Source organism: Syngnathus acus, chromosome 5, assembly GCF_901709675.1.
Source record: "Syngnathus acus chromosome 5, fSynAcu1.2, whole genome shotgun sequence".
Classification (NCBI taxonomy): domain Eukaryota; kingdom Metazoa; phylum Chordata; class Actinopteri; order Syngnathiformes; family Syngnathidae; genus Syngnathus; species Syngnathus acus.
The window spans coordinates 2730203-2750682 of NC_051091.1; the positions used below are offsets into that span (position 1 = coordinate 2730203).

Consider the following 20480-nt stretch of genomic DNA (forward strand, 5'->3'; position numbering starts at 1 on the left):
CATTTTGTATCCGTAGAGAAATGTCCTCAATGTTCAGTCAGGTGATGTATATTATTGTGCCAGGCATTCCCGGCCGGGGCTAGATTAGCCATCTTTGTGAAGCCTCTGAGCTTTGAGCATCACTGGCCTGATTAAGAAATTGCAATGTCCTTAATCACCGCCGCTTATGTATTTTCTATTATTCATAGCATTTTGAATTATTGAGAAGCGTCTCCACTAGTGGAATCGAACGGATTCTCCAGCTTCCATCTTTAGTCATACCCCAATAAGCCGTAGGCTTTTCACAAATTCACCCCAAGGAAGTGTGTTGGAATGATATGGCTCGACTATTTGAGATCTTTATAGTATGACTTGAAGGGGTTAAGTGTAGCCTGGGTTGTCGACAGAAATTACACAGTCTTCGCTGCATGAGAATATGATTTGGGATTAACGCTGTTTTATAGTTTGTTGTATCGTTTTGGTTTCAGGTATTAATATAGGCAAACGATTACTCATGTAGAGCAGCAGGTCATCGATTTTCTGTCAATGACAATGTGCCCTTGTGCCCTCCTCTCCCCCTTGGGTCCCGCCCTCTGCAGAAGAAGCAGGCGTCCAGCTTGGACCGGATCACGCTCTATGGACTGATGGTGAAGCCCATTCAGCGATTCCCCCAATTCATATTACTTCTGCAGGTAGGCAGTGAATAATGTGTGCGCTGCTTGCGCCACATACACAGATCCGTGCCATAAATTTAAAATGGGAAGCGCCGCTCCCGTGAGTGAAAATGCCAACCTTCGCTTTTACGGCCCCCTTCAGGACATGCTGAAGAACACGCCCAAGGGCCACGTGGACCGCCTGCCCCTGCAACTCGCCCTCACCGAGCTGGAGACGCTGGCCGAGAAGCTCAACGAGCAGAAGCGGGTCGCCGACCAGATTGCTGAGACGCAGCAGCTCGCGCGCAGCGTCAGCGATCGTCTGCTCAGTAAGGTGACCAATGGCACGAAAACATCTTTGTGCGCTTCTGAGTGCAAATGAAAAATCTGACATATAGCATCCATTTTCCATAACGCTCCCATAGTCCTGCAAACAATTACATGTGCACTCAGTTAGGCTCTAAGACGCAATTGATCAAGAATCAATTCCAGACAGTCGCCAGAATTCTTATCATCGGTCATCTCCAGTGGAGAGGTGTTTTTTTTCATTTTTGTTTTATTTTGATTAGCTCCAGAATATGACGCCTATTATCATAGCCACTCTCCATTAGCATCCCGAAATGAGATCTTGCAGCCGCACGTCTCACCAAATGCTGCGCTGTATAAAAATAATTAGCCGCTAAATGACACATTTAATTGGAAGCTGCGGAGAGCGCTTTACTTTTACGCTCCCCCAACGGAAGCGGCATCAAAAGCCCCCCACCCCCCTACTTCCTCCTCCCAGTCAGCCGATGCGTTCCAGGTCTTCTAGAGGAGCCGATTGGGCCAATCCGCCTTTATTCCTCGCACCCAATTCACCGCAGTGACACTGCAGAAAGGGAGAGCACCTCTTCTTCTATTGCCCTCATAACTGTCCAATGAAATATTCATTCTGCGCCTCAAACTGTCTACGCTGGCCAGATTGAACAGATAACAGTCAGAGTGTGAATGCGTACTCACACGCACACACACGCACCCCACACATACATAAATGTGGCGCAAAGCCCATTGTGCCCTGATACTGCCGACTTTAAGGATACGGTCTCACAGGAAGGAAGCCATTAAACCACCAATCACTCCCTTTATGGGCGCGGGCCGCAAGCGAAGCGCCGGGTGGACGCTGCGGTAGTAGGATGTCCTCCAAGATGCTTCCCCGCACTGCGGGTGGCGGACACGCCTTTTTCGTCATATAAACATCACATTATGAGAGGCTTGAAATCCCAATTTTCAATGAGCTACTCGCTGCTGACAGTATTGTGAGACTTGCTTCAAATTGGCAAAAGTGCTCACACGCACAGATAGATATGTGTGTTAAAAAAATACTAGTAAAAGAAGTACAGTGGTGCCTTGAGATATGAGGCGTTGTGAACTCTTTCATTTTTTATTTTTATTTTTTAACTTCGACTTGGAGGTAAAAAGTTGGCAAGCGGCAACATGGCAGATAGTGAACAATTTTTCCAAAACAAGTCTTCAAGCTGTTTAGTAAGGTTTTCTGCTCCACGAAGCAAAGAAGAAAGAGAATCACATCATGTGGATTGAAAACAAGCTCACATTTTGCCTTGTGCAAGCTTAATACTTGGGCAGATTGCAAAACACCATAGACGGATTAACAAATAGCACCAGTATTTGCTTTGACTGCCAAATGTAAACAGAAAAGACAATAATCATATTTCCCTTATCCTCCATGAAAAATGACTCGTATTACTGTGTTTACTGAGTCACTTACAATAGTTGTGAAGGTCTTCCTAGAATGTTTCTTCTTCCCCCGATGACCAAAGCACGCACACCTGAAGCAGTCACAATGATTTAATCATGATGCACAACCGGTTTAATATTTTACATTCCGTTTATTTCTCATTCATTGTATGTTTGTTCAAGTAGAGAGTGCGACACTTATTTCCTTTCTTTCCTTAACAAATAACACAAATGAAAAGTTAAACAAAACTATATTTGCTGTCAGCGACTGTATTCCTAATACCTTGATTCGACATTGATGACTTCTCTGCTCGCAAAATAGTTTGCCTCTTTTATGAACTTGCATAGTGCCCGTGCTGAGAAGAAGAAAAAAAAAAACTTCCAAAAATCCATATTTGACTGAGCTCTTCACTGCCGGCAGCTCGAGATTGGCGCGTGATGCATAAAAAGCAGGCGGACGTATTGATTTAGACACTCGTAAAAGAAGCGGGATAAAGAGATAAAAATGCTTCCTCCTGAATAAAACGCTGTTATTGGGTGCTTAAATTGTGTATGTAGCAAACCTGATATGCAGCAAAGTGCGTTTCTATCGTGTTTGTGGATATTCTTCTTCATCCAGTCATTGCTCTCTGAAAATCGAAGTCGCAGTGGCGCCATGTGGCGATGTCACATATGACAACTCATCAAAATGCTCGAACGTTTTCACATAGGTGAAAAATACATTTGCGGGTTACAAGCGAGCAAGAGGCCCATGTTGTGCTCCTCGCACCATCCTTACCGGTCTCTCCTCTGATCTAAGCCATTCAATTGTCCCACGCAGCAACTGAACCTCGAGCAAGGCTCTCTGGTCCAGTGCGAGACGCTCATCGAGACCGTGTACGGTGAGCGCGGACAAGTCCTCAAGTCCAAGGAGCGCAAGGTCTTCCTTTTTGACGACGTCCTAATCTGCGCCAACATAAATGTCAAGTAAGTCCCGCTGAGAGAAGCCAAATGCCGCCTTTTTCTACTGGTGTATTCGCGGGAGTTGAGTTTTCCTCGGGGGACGAGCGGCAAATGGCAATGAGGTTACGCCAGGCTCCAACGTGACGACGCTCTGAGAATATTCCGGCGTCGTGCATACGGCAGATGTCTGCGAGGCTTTTTGGGTGCTACTTGAGCGTGCGAGAGTTCACTCGGCTTTTGAAGCAAAAATGCTGGAATGCCTAACCACGGCTGCAGGAGTAACTTGGGCTCGTTCCTACGAATCATCTGTGACAGAACCATCATCGATCGAGTAAAACACAGAGTCTGAGTTTTCATTTGGAATCTTCATTTATTTCTGTATTTGTTAAAGATGCCGCTTCCAGCCCTCTTGTCATAGTAATTATCGTTCCGTGTATCGTCGCACTCAAGAGTCCCCAAGTTGACTTTGCCCGCCTTCTAGTCTCTTGACAAATGTTGATTGTCTGCGTGATTGCACGAATACATGAATGGCAATGAGCTTGTCGTCGCAGCATGTTGTCCAGTTTGGGTTGGCAACACGTGTGATGAGCCACATCGGAATTGCAAAAATACATTCGCAGAAGACACGAAATTGTCCGCCAAAAACACCCGGAGAACCAGCACCAATTCAGCATATAAAACCAAAAATATGTGTGGCCGGTTCAGTTTCAAATTTTCAAGCCGTTATGTGCTGAAATTGCGGAAACCGTACTTTTTTGTGTGCGTGGAAGTGAAAGTGGGCCGATCACTGACAGATGCTTGCAATGTCGTCCTCACCAGGGGCTCTCCAGACATAAGCAGCCTGGTCCCGGTGGGGCCCAAGTACACCATGAAGTGGAGCGCCCCCTTGCAGCAGGTGCAGGTGGTGGAGGTGGGCCAGGACGTTTCCCAGGGCAAGGAGGCCGCTGTCTACCAGCAGAATGCGAGCAGGCGGCAAAGCAGCGCACAGGCCTCAGGTGAGCCCGAGCTGAGATCAAGCCCACGTCAACCGCTTCATCCAATTGCCGCATGTGCGTCTCCGTCGAGTTGATTCATCAATTCCATCTTGAGACGTGCGGACCGCCAATGTTCTCTGGGCCGTAGTTTGGACACCCCAGAGTTGATCTCATCACGTACGCTCACTCGGCGCGGTTAATCTGTTCCTGCCCTCGAGTGTTCCGCACAGGGCTGCAGATGAGTCCGCTCTGCTTGTCACTCGGGTTTTGCAGCGATGACGGCCACTTGTTCCGGCGCCAGCCCTGACCCGCTTTATCTCGGACAGAGATGCCAGGCGAGACGAGCCGCAGCGTCACCGCCGGCTCATTTCCCTCTGATAGACCGCAAACACATCCGCAGTGCCGTCATCAATCTGGCCGGACTGTACCGCCATTTTCCAGGCCCAATTAGAGGTTCACGTGCGTTTAGTTTGGAACTGGCGGCCAAGAGATTCAGACGCAGCTTGACCAAATCGAATGTGACCGTGGACATGCGTATATCATCACAATAGAAATATTTAGAAGGAAGCTACCGAGTGTGGATCTTACTCTCCTCCTCCTCATTGGAGTGCCTTCATCGTCCTATGTGTTTCGGCAGGCTTTGGATGCGGATCAGACAAGGCTTTACATTCACCTGTTCCCGCGGAGAGAGTGGAAATCCATCGGCGAGCGTGAATGCCGTCACACTGGTGCGACTTAGTTGCAGAAAAGCCGATGTTTAGAGCGAGCGCTCCGGGCTGGCGGCTGCCCGCGCACGGCCATTTGAGAGCGTGAAAACCCGTATCCCGTCTTTACGGGATTACGCTGGATTACAACTCAGCACATTCACCTCGGGAAGGCTTTTCCCAGCTCAAAATGAGGCAGAGGTGCTCCTGTTCTGGTCATCCGCACTCGATTGTACGGCTGCCTCAAACAAAGATGTTTTCTATTTTTAATGTTTTCTAATCTGTTATTTTCATGACTTAGTTATTGTTTTCATTATCTAAAAATGCTTGTCACCACCTCGCCTGGAAAAACTCGCTCATTGTACGACACTTAATGGGAAAGTTAGGTCCAAAATGTCCGTTACGCTATGCGGCCCCACTAATCAAAACAGGGTATTCTAATGAGTATTGTTAGTGCCGTATGTATGAAGCAGCAAAATCCATCTCTGGGGGCGGCCATTGTGCCGCTGGCTGTCAAATGAAATTAACATCACAGTGTTTAAGGGCACTGCTTGCAAACACCACATGACCAAACCCAGAAAACAGATGAGCCGTAATTGGTCATTATGAAGAATAATTTCTTGAAGAGTTTCAAAAAATGCAAGAAAAGTCTGCTTGCCTTCATGCTAACAAACAATGCAAAACGCCATAGATGGGCTGAAAAGCAGCATCACTGCCATGTTCTTAAAACACATCTTTAAATCTATTATGTATAGCCTGAAGCTGCTGCCCCCGCGACCCGACCCCGGATAAGCGGAAGACGATGGATGGATGGATGGATGGATGGATGTATAGACAAAAAATAGAACAAGACTTTCAGACATTTTCTTTATCCTCATTGAAGAACCACGGTTACTGTAGCTTTCTGGGGCGAGAGCTGTCCGTCATATGTTTTTATTGTTTTGCCTCCGTGTGGCCAAGTTGCACACACCAGAAGGAGCAGCACATAATGTCCAATGAACGGAAGTAACCAATGTAGCAAAATCCATTTGGTTCTTCTGGGAGTGACCTGAAATTCGGTGCAGGAAGCCTCTTAGAAATCCCATATTGAGGAGGAACCCCCCCCCCCCCAGAAAATTTCGTCCTGCCTGTGAACAAGTCCATGCAATCCTGCTCTCTCTTTCTTCCCACCCATTGATTTCCTCACACGCACGGCGGCTGTCTCGGGCTCCCCACGTCTGGGATGCCATTAAAAGCAAAGCCCTACGATAGAGCTTCTTAAATGAACATCTCAAGGCCATCCAAACATCCTCCCGCTTCCATTCACCAGGGGAGGGGTCGCTAAGCCCGCATACAGCACCCTGTGATCTGTCTCTTTGTTTATTACACAGTGGCAGTGACGGTGCGCGACACCTCTGCAGTCAAATGCACCTTGCTGATTTAATTAGGCACTCGCGCAGCCGGCGAAGGCGCGCCATCGATTGGCGGCAGTAGGCGAGCGAGACTTTGAAGCGCCGGCTGCGAATCGATGCCGTCTTTTGCGTCTAATAAGACACCTGCGCTCCTCTTGGCCCAGAAAAGGGCATCATAGGCCCAAATAACACTTTCTACATTCCATGGCTGGAGCTCCACTCCGTAATGATGACGATCGATCCAGCCGCTACGCAGCACACCTTTTTCATTTCTACCTCTGCAGTTTGGGAAAACTACCGCTCCTATTTGTTTTCCGTGTCTACCAAATCCTTATCCGTTAGCCAAGAGCACGTACATTCTTTAGAGGAGGTACATTTTACTCTTGTTTGACATCATTTCACATGCAGGATTAGCGGTTAGCACGTCTGGAGTTCCACTTTGGGGTCTGGTTTTCCTCTGTGGATTTTGCATGTTCTCCTCGTGCTCGTGCGGCTTTGCTCGGCATTGTCAAAACGTCAACTTTGTCGTGCCTACTTACAGTATGTGAATACTTTGACACGATGGAAATCGTTTTTCAAATCTTCTCTATTATCAGTATTCCAGACGTTATTTCATGTGGACAGCACGTTGCTCATTTTCTAAAATATTAGCTCACCTGCTATTCAGAGTGTGCTGTGCAGTCATGAACAATAAAAGTGTTCAAAGAAAATTGGCCACTCCAGAGTGTTTTAAGTCATTTGTTTGCTTGTTGGTTTCTCCTCTGTCATCTATTGTAGTCTGACGGCCATTTGGAATGTTTTAGGGAAATCCATCCTGGGTCCTCCTCGACTCTACCAAGAACTGCAGGAGCTTCAGCATGACCTTTGTGTGGTGGAGGACGTGACGCTACTTGTGGGTACCCTGGAGGGGACCTACCAGGTGCGTTTAGGATTTAAACTTCAATTTCATTTTTTTCTCACAGATATTTATGTATTGTTTTCAAGTACGTATGTGGTTTTGTTTTGGCCGTCAATATGCAGGGAATTACTTTCACCATATTTGCTGTTTGACATTCATGAAATCGTATTCACATTTTGTCTTCTCCATAGTTAGTGACTGAAAACCTTCCTTTTGTTCTGTCTGTTGAAGTGACGCTGCCTTCATTATATTGCTCAAGCCATAGTGTTGTCAAATAGAAAAAAGTTTTCATTAACAAGGCGGAGGCGATATAAGGCCAGAGTCGTACCCACTGCGCCGCCACTCATCCCGCAGTGTTAAAAATCAGAACAGTCTGCAGCTGACACTGTGGCGCCGTCATCTGCCGCATAGTGCGGGCAGAAGACTGGTGGAGGTGATATCTGGCAATCACAGAAGAGCCTCTTGAACTAATGGTGGCAGTGTTGCCTTCACGTGCCAAGAATGTACTCATTGTCCTCTGGAGATTGCTGCTCTGCCAGCCAAAGAGGCAAAATTGATTGAGACTCGCCAGTTGCATCCTTTCAAATTCTGATGACAGTATCATCAATTGAATTTTTACTCGCACCAAAGCCATTCAAACCACTTGGGACCTGGAGTTTGCCAAGTGAGCATGCTGGGATGATGAGAGTCAACTTTGCAGTAGAATGATAAGAAGGACTCCAGGTAATCCACCAAACATGCGTGTTGGTGTGATGTAACACAAGAGCTTCATGCAATCACCTCCCAAATTCCGACGGCCCTTTTTCGAACGGCATCTGATGACTGTGCCATTTGTTCCCGCCCCCTTGCAACATGTAACTCCGCTTTGCTTTTGTCTCCCATCAAAGAACCTGAACACCACCGTGGCGCAGGACTGGTGTTTGGCTCTGCAGAGGCTTATTCGCATCAAAGAAGAGCAGATCCAGAGTGCCAACAAATGCCGCTTACGCCTGCAGCTGCCCGGGAGGCCAGACAAGTGAGTCAAATATCACACCCAGCAAACACTGGTATGGGGTACTGCCAGTAAACATCGGTGTTTTTTTAATTTTTTTAATCTTGTACTTTACTTTTAACATGCAGTTCAATCTTTAACTTTTAATTACAGTATCCTACATTGTATTTAATTCAAGCCCTTAAGACATGTTCCATGACCTTTTGTAGACCCACAAAAAAGTCACAGGAAGCCATACCTGAAAAAAGTCAGTTTGAGTGGTCCTTTAGAGATATTCGCTATATTGTACAAGAGCTTTTGGCAGACTGCTCCCAAATTTGAGCCTTGTGTGCTAGAAAAATTGCCTATTGCAGAAAATGTCTTTGTCATTGTGTGTAAGCATGACATACATGTGGCACACTTGGATCACGCTTGTGATGCGTGTTGGGTTCTGTGCCAGTTTTTTTGCCTGTTTAAACACTGAATTGCTTACATCAAGCATTTCCTCAAGCAATCAAACAAAATAGCGACCGTAATCATAATGGCTTGTGTGCAGCTAACAAATGTGCTATTTTGGACGACGTAGGAAGCAGGAAAATGAAATAATGGCGTTGGATAATAGATCCCATTTTGCCGCCTTTGGCGGGGGAAAGAGCAAGGATGCGGCGTGGTGAGGGATAAAAAGGACACTGATTGCGATGTCGACATTTGAGTCTTTCTGAAAGAAACGGTAATAATAATAAGAAGAAAATGTAATGATTGAGCTCCGCAGTGAAACGCTCGAAGCGGGCCGACTGCCCGCGGCGCTGAGCTGAAGTGACAGCTTGAATGTACACATTGGTCGTATCCGCGTCTCCCGCTTCCCTCGTCAACTGTCACAGCGGACTTGCTGGGCCGATCTGCTTACGCACGTGTTTGATGGCTCCAGATGTTGCCCTCGCGTGAGTCCCTTGAAAGGGCGGGATCCCCGTTTCCTGAGAGAGGGCTTTTCAAACTCGGGGACCTTTTTTCCCCAATATGCAGCAGACTAGAAATAATCCAGAGAGTCAGGAAAGACAATCAGTATTTTTGTAGTATTGTTTAATGAAGTGAAGGCAGACCTCAAAATTGGTTTGGAGAAGTAAAAGCCAACAAAGCCAACTCCAGGGGAGACAACTCCCGCCAGGTCATGGAAGCAACTCTGCTTGCGTGCTTACAACGGGATTGTGCCGTGATGTTGTTGCAACCTGCCGGTGCGGGCGCTGCGAGCGGGGGCGGGGGGGGGGGGGGTGACAGGTTGCACAGCGGGTGCCCGTTCTGATGCCACCCAGGGTGTGGCAATGGCAGATTACAAAGGGAGCACAAAACAGCAGGCAGGCGGACAAACAAACCCACTTTGACTTGATTTTGCCGGCCTCCTTGCCAAAATGTTTACATGTCATTTGTGGGAATTTACTGCAAGTAAGCAAAATGTTATACTATTGATGAGCTGTTTGTCTTAAATCATAAAACCGCTGCTAGTCATTTATGTGACCCGGGTTCATGATTGTATACGTTCAACATTGTTGGTACTTTACGATCAGCTCCGTTTTAATCGCTTTGCCACCATCTTGTGGCATCTACAAAAACTCAGCTTTTCATGGCATGAGCTGCTTCCATCATGTGTTTCCAAACGTCTCCATCTCAACTTTCCTTTGAACATTTCTTACAAATCTCCCTCCGTAGTCACAATGTACAAAGGCGTGCGACGTGCATGACCGCGCCGGAGCGTGGGAGCGCAGCAGGGACCTCCCTCTTCTACCAAGCGGCTGCCTTCCTGTCTGGCCGCGAGCGACGCTCTGCAGTCAGGCAGGCACATCACAGGCTGCACACCGCAAACAGCGCCTACGTGGGGAGAATCCCGACACGCCTCCTCAAAGGCAGCGAGCAGGCCGCTATGTGTGACAGCGCTTCATTAATATGCCGCCTTCTCGCGCCGCTGCGGGAGCCGCCGATGCGCACTTCAAATCTCACCAAACGCTGCCGTCGCTTTATCTTCCTTTTGCGAATGGCACCTCATTGGAAGTTCATCCAGGCAGAGAGGCTCGCCCAAATAATGCACCCCCCCAACACATACACACACCTCGGAGACTCCTTGTGATCTTATCTCGGTGACCGCGCACTACGTGGCACTACAATGACTTTGCGCCGTAACTCCCGTGAGGAGTAGAGAGAGAGGCGTGGATGAAAATGGACTCTGCCATTCTCCACTTGCAGTGATCTGATCTGAAGGAAATAGACTCAACTTCCGTCACCGTGGCAGCCACTGGTACTGGAGCCTCTACCAGTACCGGTGCTTGTGCACAACTCGTTGGGCCGGATTTTGTTAAAAGTCAAGCAGCAGCAAATGAGAAGATAAAACAATACACTCAAATAGAACAGCGCGCTCATTATCAAGTTAAGTTTTAAGCAAAAAGGTTGCTTTTCACTCTGTATTTGTCTAAAGCAGTTTATCGAGTTAGTTTGCATTAACTTGACAGCCAATAAAATAGCCGCCAGCATTTCTCTCCCGGTCGGCCACCCAATAAAAATCAATGCAAGTGCAGGTTTTGTAAGCATTACTTGAGGGAGATGAGGTCAAAGATCAAGTCGCGCCGTGTTTTCGCCGACGATGCATTATTCAAAAAAAGTGGGCGCTAATCCACATGCATTATGCGGCGACCCCAAAATGGAGATGGGGGGGGTAGTGACATTTAGCCCCTGCCCAAACATTCAATGCGAGTTCTTGCATTAACATTTCATAGCAGAGTGGAGGAGGCAGAAAATAATTCAGGGCCGGTGCCAGCAGGTCAATGGCTGCAGGCTGCCGTCAGTCCAAAGAGCGCCGCAACTTCAAGCCGCCTCCGACTCGGAAGCTTTGCCACGCTACTGTTATTCATCCAATCGCCTCCGCAAACATAAAACGAAGCGGGCGCAGCATTTTGACGGGCAGTTATAAAGATTTGACGAATGGCGTGAAAGGTGGACAGACATAAGACAGCCGTTATCTTACCCACAGAATCACTGTTACTCCTTTTTAATGCTGACTGACTGAAAATATTTCCCATTGAGCTCAATTATGATTGGGAGTATGTATCATAAACTCGCAGCATCATCAAACTTTAACAATGTGTGTGGTCATTCGCGCTGCCTCCAAGGCTGAAAATGCCTTTCTCTGTGGCAGGGCGCGTTCCAGAGCCAGAATTTACTGTATCCAAGCAATTATAAAGACATTTTTCCATAATATGTCCCCTTTAATCCACGTTGACACTCTTACGCAGCATGTTTCCGCTCTGATGATGGCGTCTTCTTGATGAGCAGACTCTCACTGAGCGAGCAAATGTCGGCCTGCCGCTCTCTCGTGCGTCCGTCCCGGTGTGGCCGTGTCCTTGTGCATCGGTGTCACGCCTGCGCCTCGCCGCTCACCTGCCGCCATAAATCAGCTGGATCCTTCCGCCCTCTCCATCTTCTCCTCCTGCTCTGCCTCCCCTACCTCCTCCCAGCGCCTTCATCTCTTCTGCCAGTGCGGCGCGCATGCACTGCGGCTGTCAATCATCCAATCAGAGGCCGCGTTATCACATCGCAGGCCCTGTGGGCTCGAGCTGTTGTGAAAAAGAATCCAACTGAGCGAGCAGTTGCGTTTCCCTCACACGCCCCCTTCCGTCTCCTTCTCCGTCTTTCACAAACTGCCTTGGCTATATTTAGACAGCAAATGGTGTGAATGACACTTGTGCTTGTCCGTTGCATCGTCATCTTCTGGTACCGCTTTTTGAATCGTTCAGTATGTTGATACTGGTGCCGAATAAATAAATAGATAGATGACAAAAATTAATTAGCAATGGAGATGCGGGAATCGACAAAAGATAGCTAACCGGTTTCAATTTCCCTTGATGGTACACTTAAGTGTTAAAAATAGATGACAGACACCTAAAGTTAAAAAAAAAAAAAGAAAAAAGGCATTCGCTTTCAGAGGTCAGAAGGCTGTGTGAGAAAATGATGAGCGCTGAGTGCTGTGGCCTCGCCGGTCACTTGTGCTCCAACGCCATTAAACACCAGTTAAAGATGTCACGCTCCTGAAAAAAGACACGGACCGGGCCATGGAATCGGAGGCTTCTCGGTGCACCATCATAATTCCATGGCTCCAAAAACACTTTCAAACTTTAATTACACACGCACACATGCACACACACACGCACATCTCTTCATGGCCACGACCATCTGCTCACTCACTCGATTTTTGTTGTTGGCGTTACAAGCAAGAGAGCCGCTACGTGACTTGGACCTGCAAGGTCAAGTTGGGCTCCTAGCTCATGATGAAATGCAACTCACACACGCACACAGACACACACGTGCTTGTGTGCCTGCACACTCGTGCATGTGTGCCTTCACCTTGGGCCAATTCCCATGCGTCACAAGCTGCCATGAATGACGACGACCCGCCCGCACTCGGGCACTTTAGAGTGACAAGCATGCAGCGGTTGCCCTGCTGACAGAAAATTCTGTGTATTAAACTTAAAGTCCCATGAAATGAAAAATGTACTTTTTTTTCCAACACCTGTCGGCCTCGCACAAAAAAAAAATCTCTCCTTTTGGCTTTCTTCTTGCCATCAAAGTCGTCCTTGTGATGTCCAGCTTTTTGCCACAAAAGGACGAGGTGATTTTAGTGCATTTATGTCTTTTTGCAGGGGAACAGAGTTTATTTCCGGCTGGTACCATTCTGATCATTCGCATGGGCACTTTGGCGTGCTCAGACCAAAAAGCTTTTTCGGTGAAACTTTTAAATGTATTTTCGCTGTACAAAGCGGACTTGGTTTGATGTTTATCAAAGCACCAAAATAATTGAAACAAGGGACATGCTATTACTCGGAAACTGCCTGACGGCGTAATGTCCTGGCAAACAAACAATACGCAAATCTGAGATGCTTAACCTTGGTTTGAGTTTTGTTTTTGCACCTAATTGGTATATAAAAGAAACAATATTATAATTCCATCCTTAATTACAAATCGTTGTACATGTCGGTAGTTGAAAAGAAAAACCTGTTAATGGTTTACGGTTTTCCTGAAAAACAACCTCAGCCGCGGTGCACTGCTGCTCACAGCAGAGCTTTTTGCAGCCAAAGGTAGGCCAACATTTGGTGGAGGTGTTTGTCTTCAAGTTCGAGACGCGGCAAAATCACAGCGGAAACATCAAGAGCTCTTTTTGTCTTGTTTTGGCCCACGTCGAGTTTGCCAGCTCGCTCTTTGGCTGCTTGTCAATCCATCTGTCGAAAAGAAAATCACGCAGTTACAGAGAGTGCATTATTAATGTATGGCTCGTCTTCCATTAGCAGTTTGTCCCGGTTACGGCATGAATGCCCGACAGACAGATTAATGAGCGATTGTTTCTTATGAGCGTCTGTCATCCAGCGCGGCTCGGATGTTGTGCCAACACGCTGGCCGTTGTCGTCCTGTGAAATCTTCTGATCTGTGGCGGGTACCGGCGCCATCTGTACATTTTGCTCGGCGATGGATTATTCCTACTCATTTGTTTCTGTTTATTTCCAAGTATAAACTTTAAGTTTCTTGCTTGGACATGCACATGGAATGAGAGTGTCTCCGAATAGAAATGTTGTTGATTTTCTCAGCCAGCTGCCGGCACCGAGAACAAAAGCTTTGAAAGCGACACAATGCTTGTGATTTTCTTTTTTTTCTTCAATGAAGAAAGAATGATCGATAGCAAGGGAACACGCTTCTCTGACCTCATCTAACGGCAGCATCTTGTGTCCCTTTAAAAATCAATAAGACAGCCAAGTGTGGTCCAGGACCCCGGTTATCTCTCTATTACCTATAGATACCTGCACTTTTCTCAGTGAGTTCGCATGCAGCCACCTTCGGCCGTCTGAGCTGCGCTTAGCTACTTGGCAGACCCCCAAACTCATGACGTCACGAGGGGCAACATCTTTTCATTTATTCGGATCTCCCAAAACAAAAACAAAACATTTACAAATCAAAATCCATATGTGGCTGTCCCTTTGCACTTAAGGGTTAAAAAAAAGATCATCTTATAATCGAGAAAGTTCTACCTATTTTTTAATGTACTGTCCAATTCCATCCGCTCAAGTTTGGTTTCTTGAAGATGTCCTGGTGCTCCATTTACAAATAGGTTCACTTCATTCATGAACAAGTCCGCACGTGCACTGCTGTCGGCCTGATGCAACCTTTGCCAAGTTTGGGGAGATGGCAAAAGCGGCCAATCAATGAAAAGCCTTTCAAATTGCCAAAGATGGAACGGAAAGATTGAAAGTCTGCCCCTGATCCCTAATCCAGGTTGTCTCATATGTTGCCCACAAAATCAAGTGCCCCCCCCCCCCCCGCCGTCCCCCATTACTCTGACATACCTTGAAGCCTTTTTCTTTCAACTGCGCACTTAACGTGTGAGCCACCGCCGGAGGTTCCCCCAGTCCCGCCGAGGTCATGCTCTAATCAGTTGGCAGTCACAACCCACGCCAACTTGTTTTAAATATGCCCCAGGCGACAGGGCCCCCAATAAACAAGTCAACGCCTCTACAAGGTCTTATAAAAAGTATCTTAAGTGACAGTTGCTGCTGCCTTTAGGCTGGATTTACTGTACGGTCACAACTTCGCACTTGCGTTTTTGGGCGATATGTGCCATGGCAGCTTTAAAAGTGAAAAAAGCACCTGGCAATCAGGTCTCTTCCAAATGTGAATAAAAATCACCCGTCTTGTTGTCGTTGTTCTCCTGAAGGTCCGGTCGTCCCGTCAGCTTCATGGTGGTCTTCAACACGCCAAACCCGCTCAGCAAAATCTCCTGGGTCAACCGGCTGCACTTGGCCAAGATTGCGCAACGTAGGTGGAAGCGCACACACACGCATGAAAGATTTCTTTTTCATATGATGCAACCTACTTATGAGATATAATGCTCCAAATAACAATAATCAGGCAGGATTTGATGCCTACCCCAAAATGAAAGATTTGAATTGCCATGAGATGGTGACATTGAAAATGGAATTGAAAAGCCTTCACTCATGTCAACATAGTTCCTTGACACCAAGATGCAACAAAATGGTGGCAAAGTAATACACCCCCTGCCCCCGATGCACAATGCCAACCTCGGGTGGCAGCCACAGGCTCTTGACTCACTGCAGCACATCTGCAAGCTCTCCGGTGGAGCGCTCGGGCGAGTCGCGGCCCCCCGCTCCCCGCGGCTCCCACCTTTTTATCAGGCCAGCAGCAGGCGGCTCGACGGGGGCGCTGGCGTCAGCACAGCGTGTGGCTACGGGGGATAGTTGGAGACAAAATGATGCCAGAATCGTGTCAAAATAACTGCACGGTCACGGCAAAATCATTTCAGGTAGCCGTGGATACAAACTTTCCGGGCACCACTTAAGCAATCAAGGGAATGAAAAAGTTGTAGTGTTGCAAAAAACAAATTCATATTTCGCTGGGGAAAAAAGTTAGTCTTATGAGAATAATGACTTATGTCCAAAGTACTTTTCATCACAGATGTTTTTTCCAGGCTAAAAACGTCGTAATCTTATTAGAATAAAGTTGCCATTTCATGCTGTTAATTGTCCACCCGTTTTCTGAACCGCTGAGCAAACCCGGGTACGCTGTCGACCTCAGAAGCGTGCGAGACAAACGTGCTAACCGCCAGTCAAGCGTGCCGCCCTTGTGGTCAGGAAATAAAAGGCAGATGCCTTTCATAAAATGACAACCAAATGAGTTTTTATATTGCTCCAGCAGCTGCTTTTAAACTTCAATGTCACTCAGTAAGGCAAGGCAGGCAGGTTCATTTGCTAAGCGCCATTCACACACCTGGTAAATATGTTGCAAACAAATTCCAATTAAAAGCAAGAGTCGACGAGAAGATGTAAAATCGAGACAAAGGCCCTGGACAAAATACAAAGCATGGATTGTTAACTTTCTGGCCTCAGTCTTCATAGTTGAGATGTTATTTTTTTTTTCAAAATGCGACAGAAGTAGTCTGCAATTACTATTTACGGCAATTTTGAATCATGTAGGAAATGCGTCTGTTGGGTTCACAATATTTATCTGAAAAGAATCTCACAGAGGCAGGAGATGTCTTCGATGGCAAGCGACTTCTGCAGAAGGGCGCGAACCAAGTCGCAAGTGTGGCTGAGATTCGCGCTCTTCCTCCAGTTTGGTCGTGCCTTTTATTGAGGAACAACAATGGGGGGAGTCTACGTGAATGCATCGTTTCTTAAACAGGAAGGACATCTCATAATTACATCTCATGACCACAGAACAACAGGGATGCTATTATAGAAAGAGCAGTATGGTCGTCTCATGATGTCGTCGTCTTAGTGCCCCTGGGATGCATACATCTGTGGCGTACTCATGACTTCTACTTAAATAAGACGTTTGTCTGCTTCAGCCATCCCATAACAACCTCATGATCTGTTCATGTATAGCCAACTAAGGAGTTTATTGTATAGCGCGACTCATGACTCCAGTCATGTGCTCCTTAGCCAGCCATATGCTCCCAAGTCATTATCACGAGGTCAAACTGTCACATCCTGTGGAAGATCTTGAACACATAAGTAGATTCATAGAATCCAATGATAAAAAGTATATTTTTCCCAACAGCGTCTCAAAGAGGTTTCAAGTATCCAGGAAATGACAAGAAGCCCTCTTGAACGTCAATCAGCGCCGCTTTGGTCATCTCGGCGTTAATTGTATCACGCCCACACGTTGCCTTTTCATTTAAGCAAGTGTAATTACAATCAGGGAGTGGTTGATTCAATTTCACGGCTGGTGTGCCGTCACAGCGCTTTCCTCGCCGTCGTCGCTTGTTCGACAATCTGCTTGATAGATTTGCTTTTTGTTTTGTTTTTTACCAGCGCCGCAATTGATCCTCAAATCTTTGTGGGTGACTTTCATCCATCACGCATCTGAACGGCAGAAAGTTGCCTCAAGAAACTGTGGTCAAAGGTTATATCAGCGCTGCGGGCCATTAACAGCAGATTGCCGCACCCCCTGCGGCAGGCTTCTGGCTAAGTTGTCATTTAACGACATTAGCCGCCATCCGAACGTCGTGACTGTTTAATTATGAAATGTTACAACCTGTCGTCTTGGTTAATTTTCTTAACTCTTTCAAATGAAGACAAAACTTTGCTCTGCCCACATTCAATGGCAAAAACAAAATGGTGTCAAGAACAAAACAAAAACAAAAATAGGACGCTCGCTTCTTATTTGGATGAATTTGAGGACGTATTCTATTCAAGTACTGCATATCACTCAATTCAATGATCAAAATGCGAATAATGTTACAGTGACTTTTTTTGGTTTCCCAAACCAATATGGTGTGCCTTTAAGTGCAGCCTTTTGATTGTGGTATAAGCTGACGTGACGGCGTTAACGCACTTCTCCACCGCTGTTTGCCAGGGCTCTTTATGAACTAGCCTGAGGCGTTGCCTAATTAACGGGCTTTGCCACTTGCGTAATTAATGGCTTCCCCGCCGAGCTGGGGTCTAGGTCTCGGCGGTGAGGCTGAGGCATTATGGGAGGGGAAACAAGAGACGGGGGCTGTTGGGATGATTGAGACATGCAATCAGCCTCGCTGTGGGGAACGGAGGGGTCGGAGGGGGGGGGGCTCGCCCGCGGCTGCCTGCTTTTATAGACCGCAATATTGCATAACCAAGCACCCTCCAAATGAGTTGTATCTCTAGAATCCTCCATAGCAAAGCTTGAAAAGATCTGATATGATCACAACAGATGAATCTCAAGGGAAATTGTTACAGAAGTAATAATTTTTCTCTTTTTTTAAGAACAAAAACATTTTTGGAGAGAATATAGTCCCAAGGTGACCTTTCCAGACTGAAAGGTGTCATATATTGAGAATACAGTTGTATTTTTGAAATGTACTATTTTCTTCCCTTGGTAAACTTTAATATCACATAACATTACGAGTTGATCTTGGAAAAATACGACTTTCCATATCCTGGCAAAATAGAGTAGATGCCGTCGCTATGTGGGCAGATTTGGAGTGTTTTTGCCAAGAGCAGCGGAGCTAATATTGCCACATCAAGCTCGACCCCAAAAGACGAGTGTTGTAGTGAAAGCCAAATTGCCGCAAGTGCTAAGTGTGAATATCTATGCAAATGGGCTTTGTGCATTTTTGGCTATCCTTTTCATTTTTCCCCTCAATATATTTCAGTTTTTTTTCTCACTTGTGGTGTCACATTTAAAAGTTTTTAAAATATGGATTTGTTCCGCAACATATTTTGTGATACATTTTTCAAGTTTTAAAAATATCAATTAGACATTGAAAACATGCAAGACCCTCGAGGACCAGAGTTGCCTACTCGTGCTCTACGGCAGCGGTCTCCAACCCCCGGGCCGCGAATCATTTGGTACCGGGTCGCACTGGAAAGTATAAATAACTTGCATTATTTCCGTTCGATTTATCTGAGTCTGACCAATCGTTTATTTTGAAACATGGACTGGATTCTCTCCTATACCTCGTGGCATGAACAAAACATAGCATTACTCATGTTGTTGGCGCGATGTTATGAGGACGCTGCGAGTAAAGTTGCATAGGTGTTCGCATACAGAACCAAGGGTTGAAGGGTGTGTTGGGACAGTGCTGTGTGTTCTTTCTATTTCTCTTTTTACGGGTTTGTTCAGCACAGTTTTTTGCGACACACCTGTCTCCTTTCTTTCGGCACCACCATCCCATTGTTTTTATGCCGGTTGTATCATTTTATTTTGTTGAACTTTTGAAGACGTCACACTATGTGATTGGCTGTAAAGAAAAAGGTTGGTCTCTTTTGCGGAAATGGGATTGTAGCTCAAACGTGCACGATTTTTGCGTAGAAAACTTCTGAAGCAATGTGCAGTCGGTGATTATTTGATTTATTGATGTTTTGACATTTGATTTTGATTTGATTTGTATTTTCTAGAATTGCTTTGAGAGGTTTTTGTCGCAAAAATCATGACGTCATCAAACACTGGTCCGTGAAAATATTGTCTGACAAAAATCTGGTCCGTGGTGCTAAAATGTTGGGGAGCGCTGCGTATGACCTGTTTTCGGGCGTACACACGCTGGCACACTCTTTCTTAATTTCACTCGGCAATAACCTGCCCCATGCCTACATCCGCCAAATCCACGGCACCCACGCTGCCTTCGAGGTCTCTTGTCATCTGCGTCGTTATGTTCAGATTGCCAGGTTACCATAGCGACTGCGCGAGTTCAAACATCGGCTTAACCTCGCATATAACGCTCATCTGTCCTCTTTTGTTGAGTTGACGCATATCTGCTCGATGAATCGACTCATTCCCCAACTTTTTTTTTTGTCCTTCCGAGCATTAAAGGCGGCAGAACAAAAGAGGCTTTCAGCGCCCGTGCGCTTGAAGGATGTTTGCACAGCCTTGAAATCAAGCCTTGTCAAACGGCTGCGATTATCTTATGCGTGCGGCCTCCCCATTTGTACCCCCCCATCCATCTCGCCGTGCTCAAACGTGGCAACTGTTTATGATGAGTAAACATTATCAAAGATTTAATTAACAGATCCCGCACTCGCATTGATCCGTGCTGAAATATCAATTGCACTGGTGTATTTAATGAGTCCATATCTTTGGCCTTTGTGTCATGGGGGCGGTGTCGACGCGAAGCAGGGAGGGGGGGACTAACAGAAAAATTCTGCTGTGCAAATTAATCTTTATCAGCAAAAGCTTTCAATTGGAGGTGCGCTTACCATCATTAACATTCAGTTTTCCACCACGTCCACTTACTTAGGTCTCACATAAGTCTCCGTGGACCAAGACTTCTTCTTTTTCGTCTTCTTCTTCCAATCCGAGCTCTAATTTTAATATTTAAAAGTCGCACCTTAGTATAAGTCACAAAAAGAAAATTCCAACTTAGTCTGTGGTACATTCAATTAGAACCTGTATTGCACAGCGTATAATGGAAATTCCGTGGCTCACGTGTGTGTGTGTGTGTGTGTGTGTGTGTGTGTGTGTGTGTGTGTGTGTGTGTGTGTGTGTGTGTGTGTGTGTGTGTGTGTGTGTGTGTGTGTGTGTGTGTGTGTGTGTGTGTGTGTGTGTGTGTGTGTGTGTGTGTGTGTGTGTGTGTGTGTGTGTGTGTGTGTGTGTGTGTGTGTGTGTGTGTGTGTGTGTGTGTGTGTGTGTGTGTGTGTGTGTGTGTGTGTGTGTGTGTGTGTGTGTCTATGCGCACGCACGCGCGAGCATAACCTTGACTTTGACTACTTTTGCAGAC

At 46.4% G+C, this 20480-nt stretch overlaps 1 protein-coding gene and 1 long non-coding RNA gene across 4 annotated transcripts in view; one reads left to right on the top strand and one right to left on the bottom strand.

Annotated features, from left to right (window-relative positions):
* arhgef10la (Rho guanine nucleotide exchange factor (GEF) 10-like a) overlaps positions 1-20480 on the top strand; it is a 62068-nt gene that overhangs the window by 18506 nt on the left and 23082 nt on the right. For all 3 annotated transcript variants that reach the window (XR_005097953.1, XM_037251392.1, XM_037251393.1), the window contains 7 exons: positions 579-671; positions 796-966; positions 3187-3332; positions 4128-4303; positions 7181-7296; positions 8163-8290; positions 14988-15088. Coding sequence is in view for 2 of the 3 variants with exons in the window: in XM_037251392.1 (XP_037107287.1) it covers positions 579-671; positions 796-966; positions 3187-3332; positions 4128-4303; positions 7181-7296; positions 8163-8290; positions 14988-15088 (931 nt within the window). In the remaining variant the exon portion in view is untranslated. The remainder of the gene's footprint in view (positions 1-578; positions 672-795; positions 967-3186; positions 3333-4127; positions 4304-7180; positions 7297-8162; positions 8291-14987; positions 15089-20480) is intronic.
* On the bottom strand, positions 13025-15062 carry LOC119122810. The gene is made up of 2 exons (XR_005097955.1): positions 14960-15062; positions 13025-13503 (listed from the first exon to the last, which is right to left on the bottom strand). It is a non-coding gene; the product is annotated as an uncharacterized LOC119122810 (long non-coding RNA).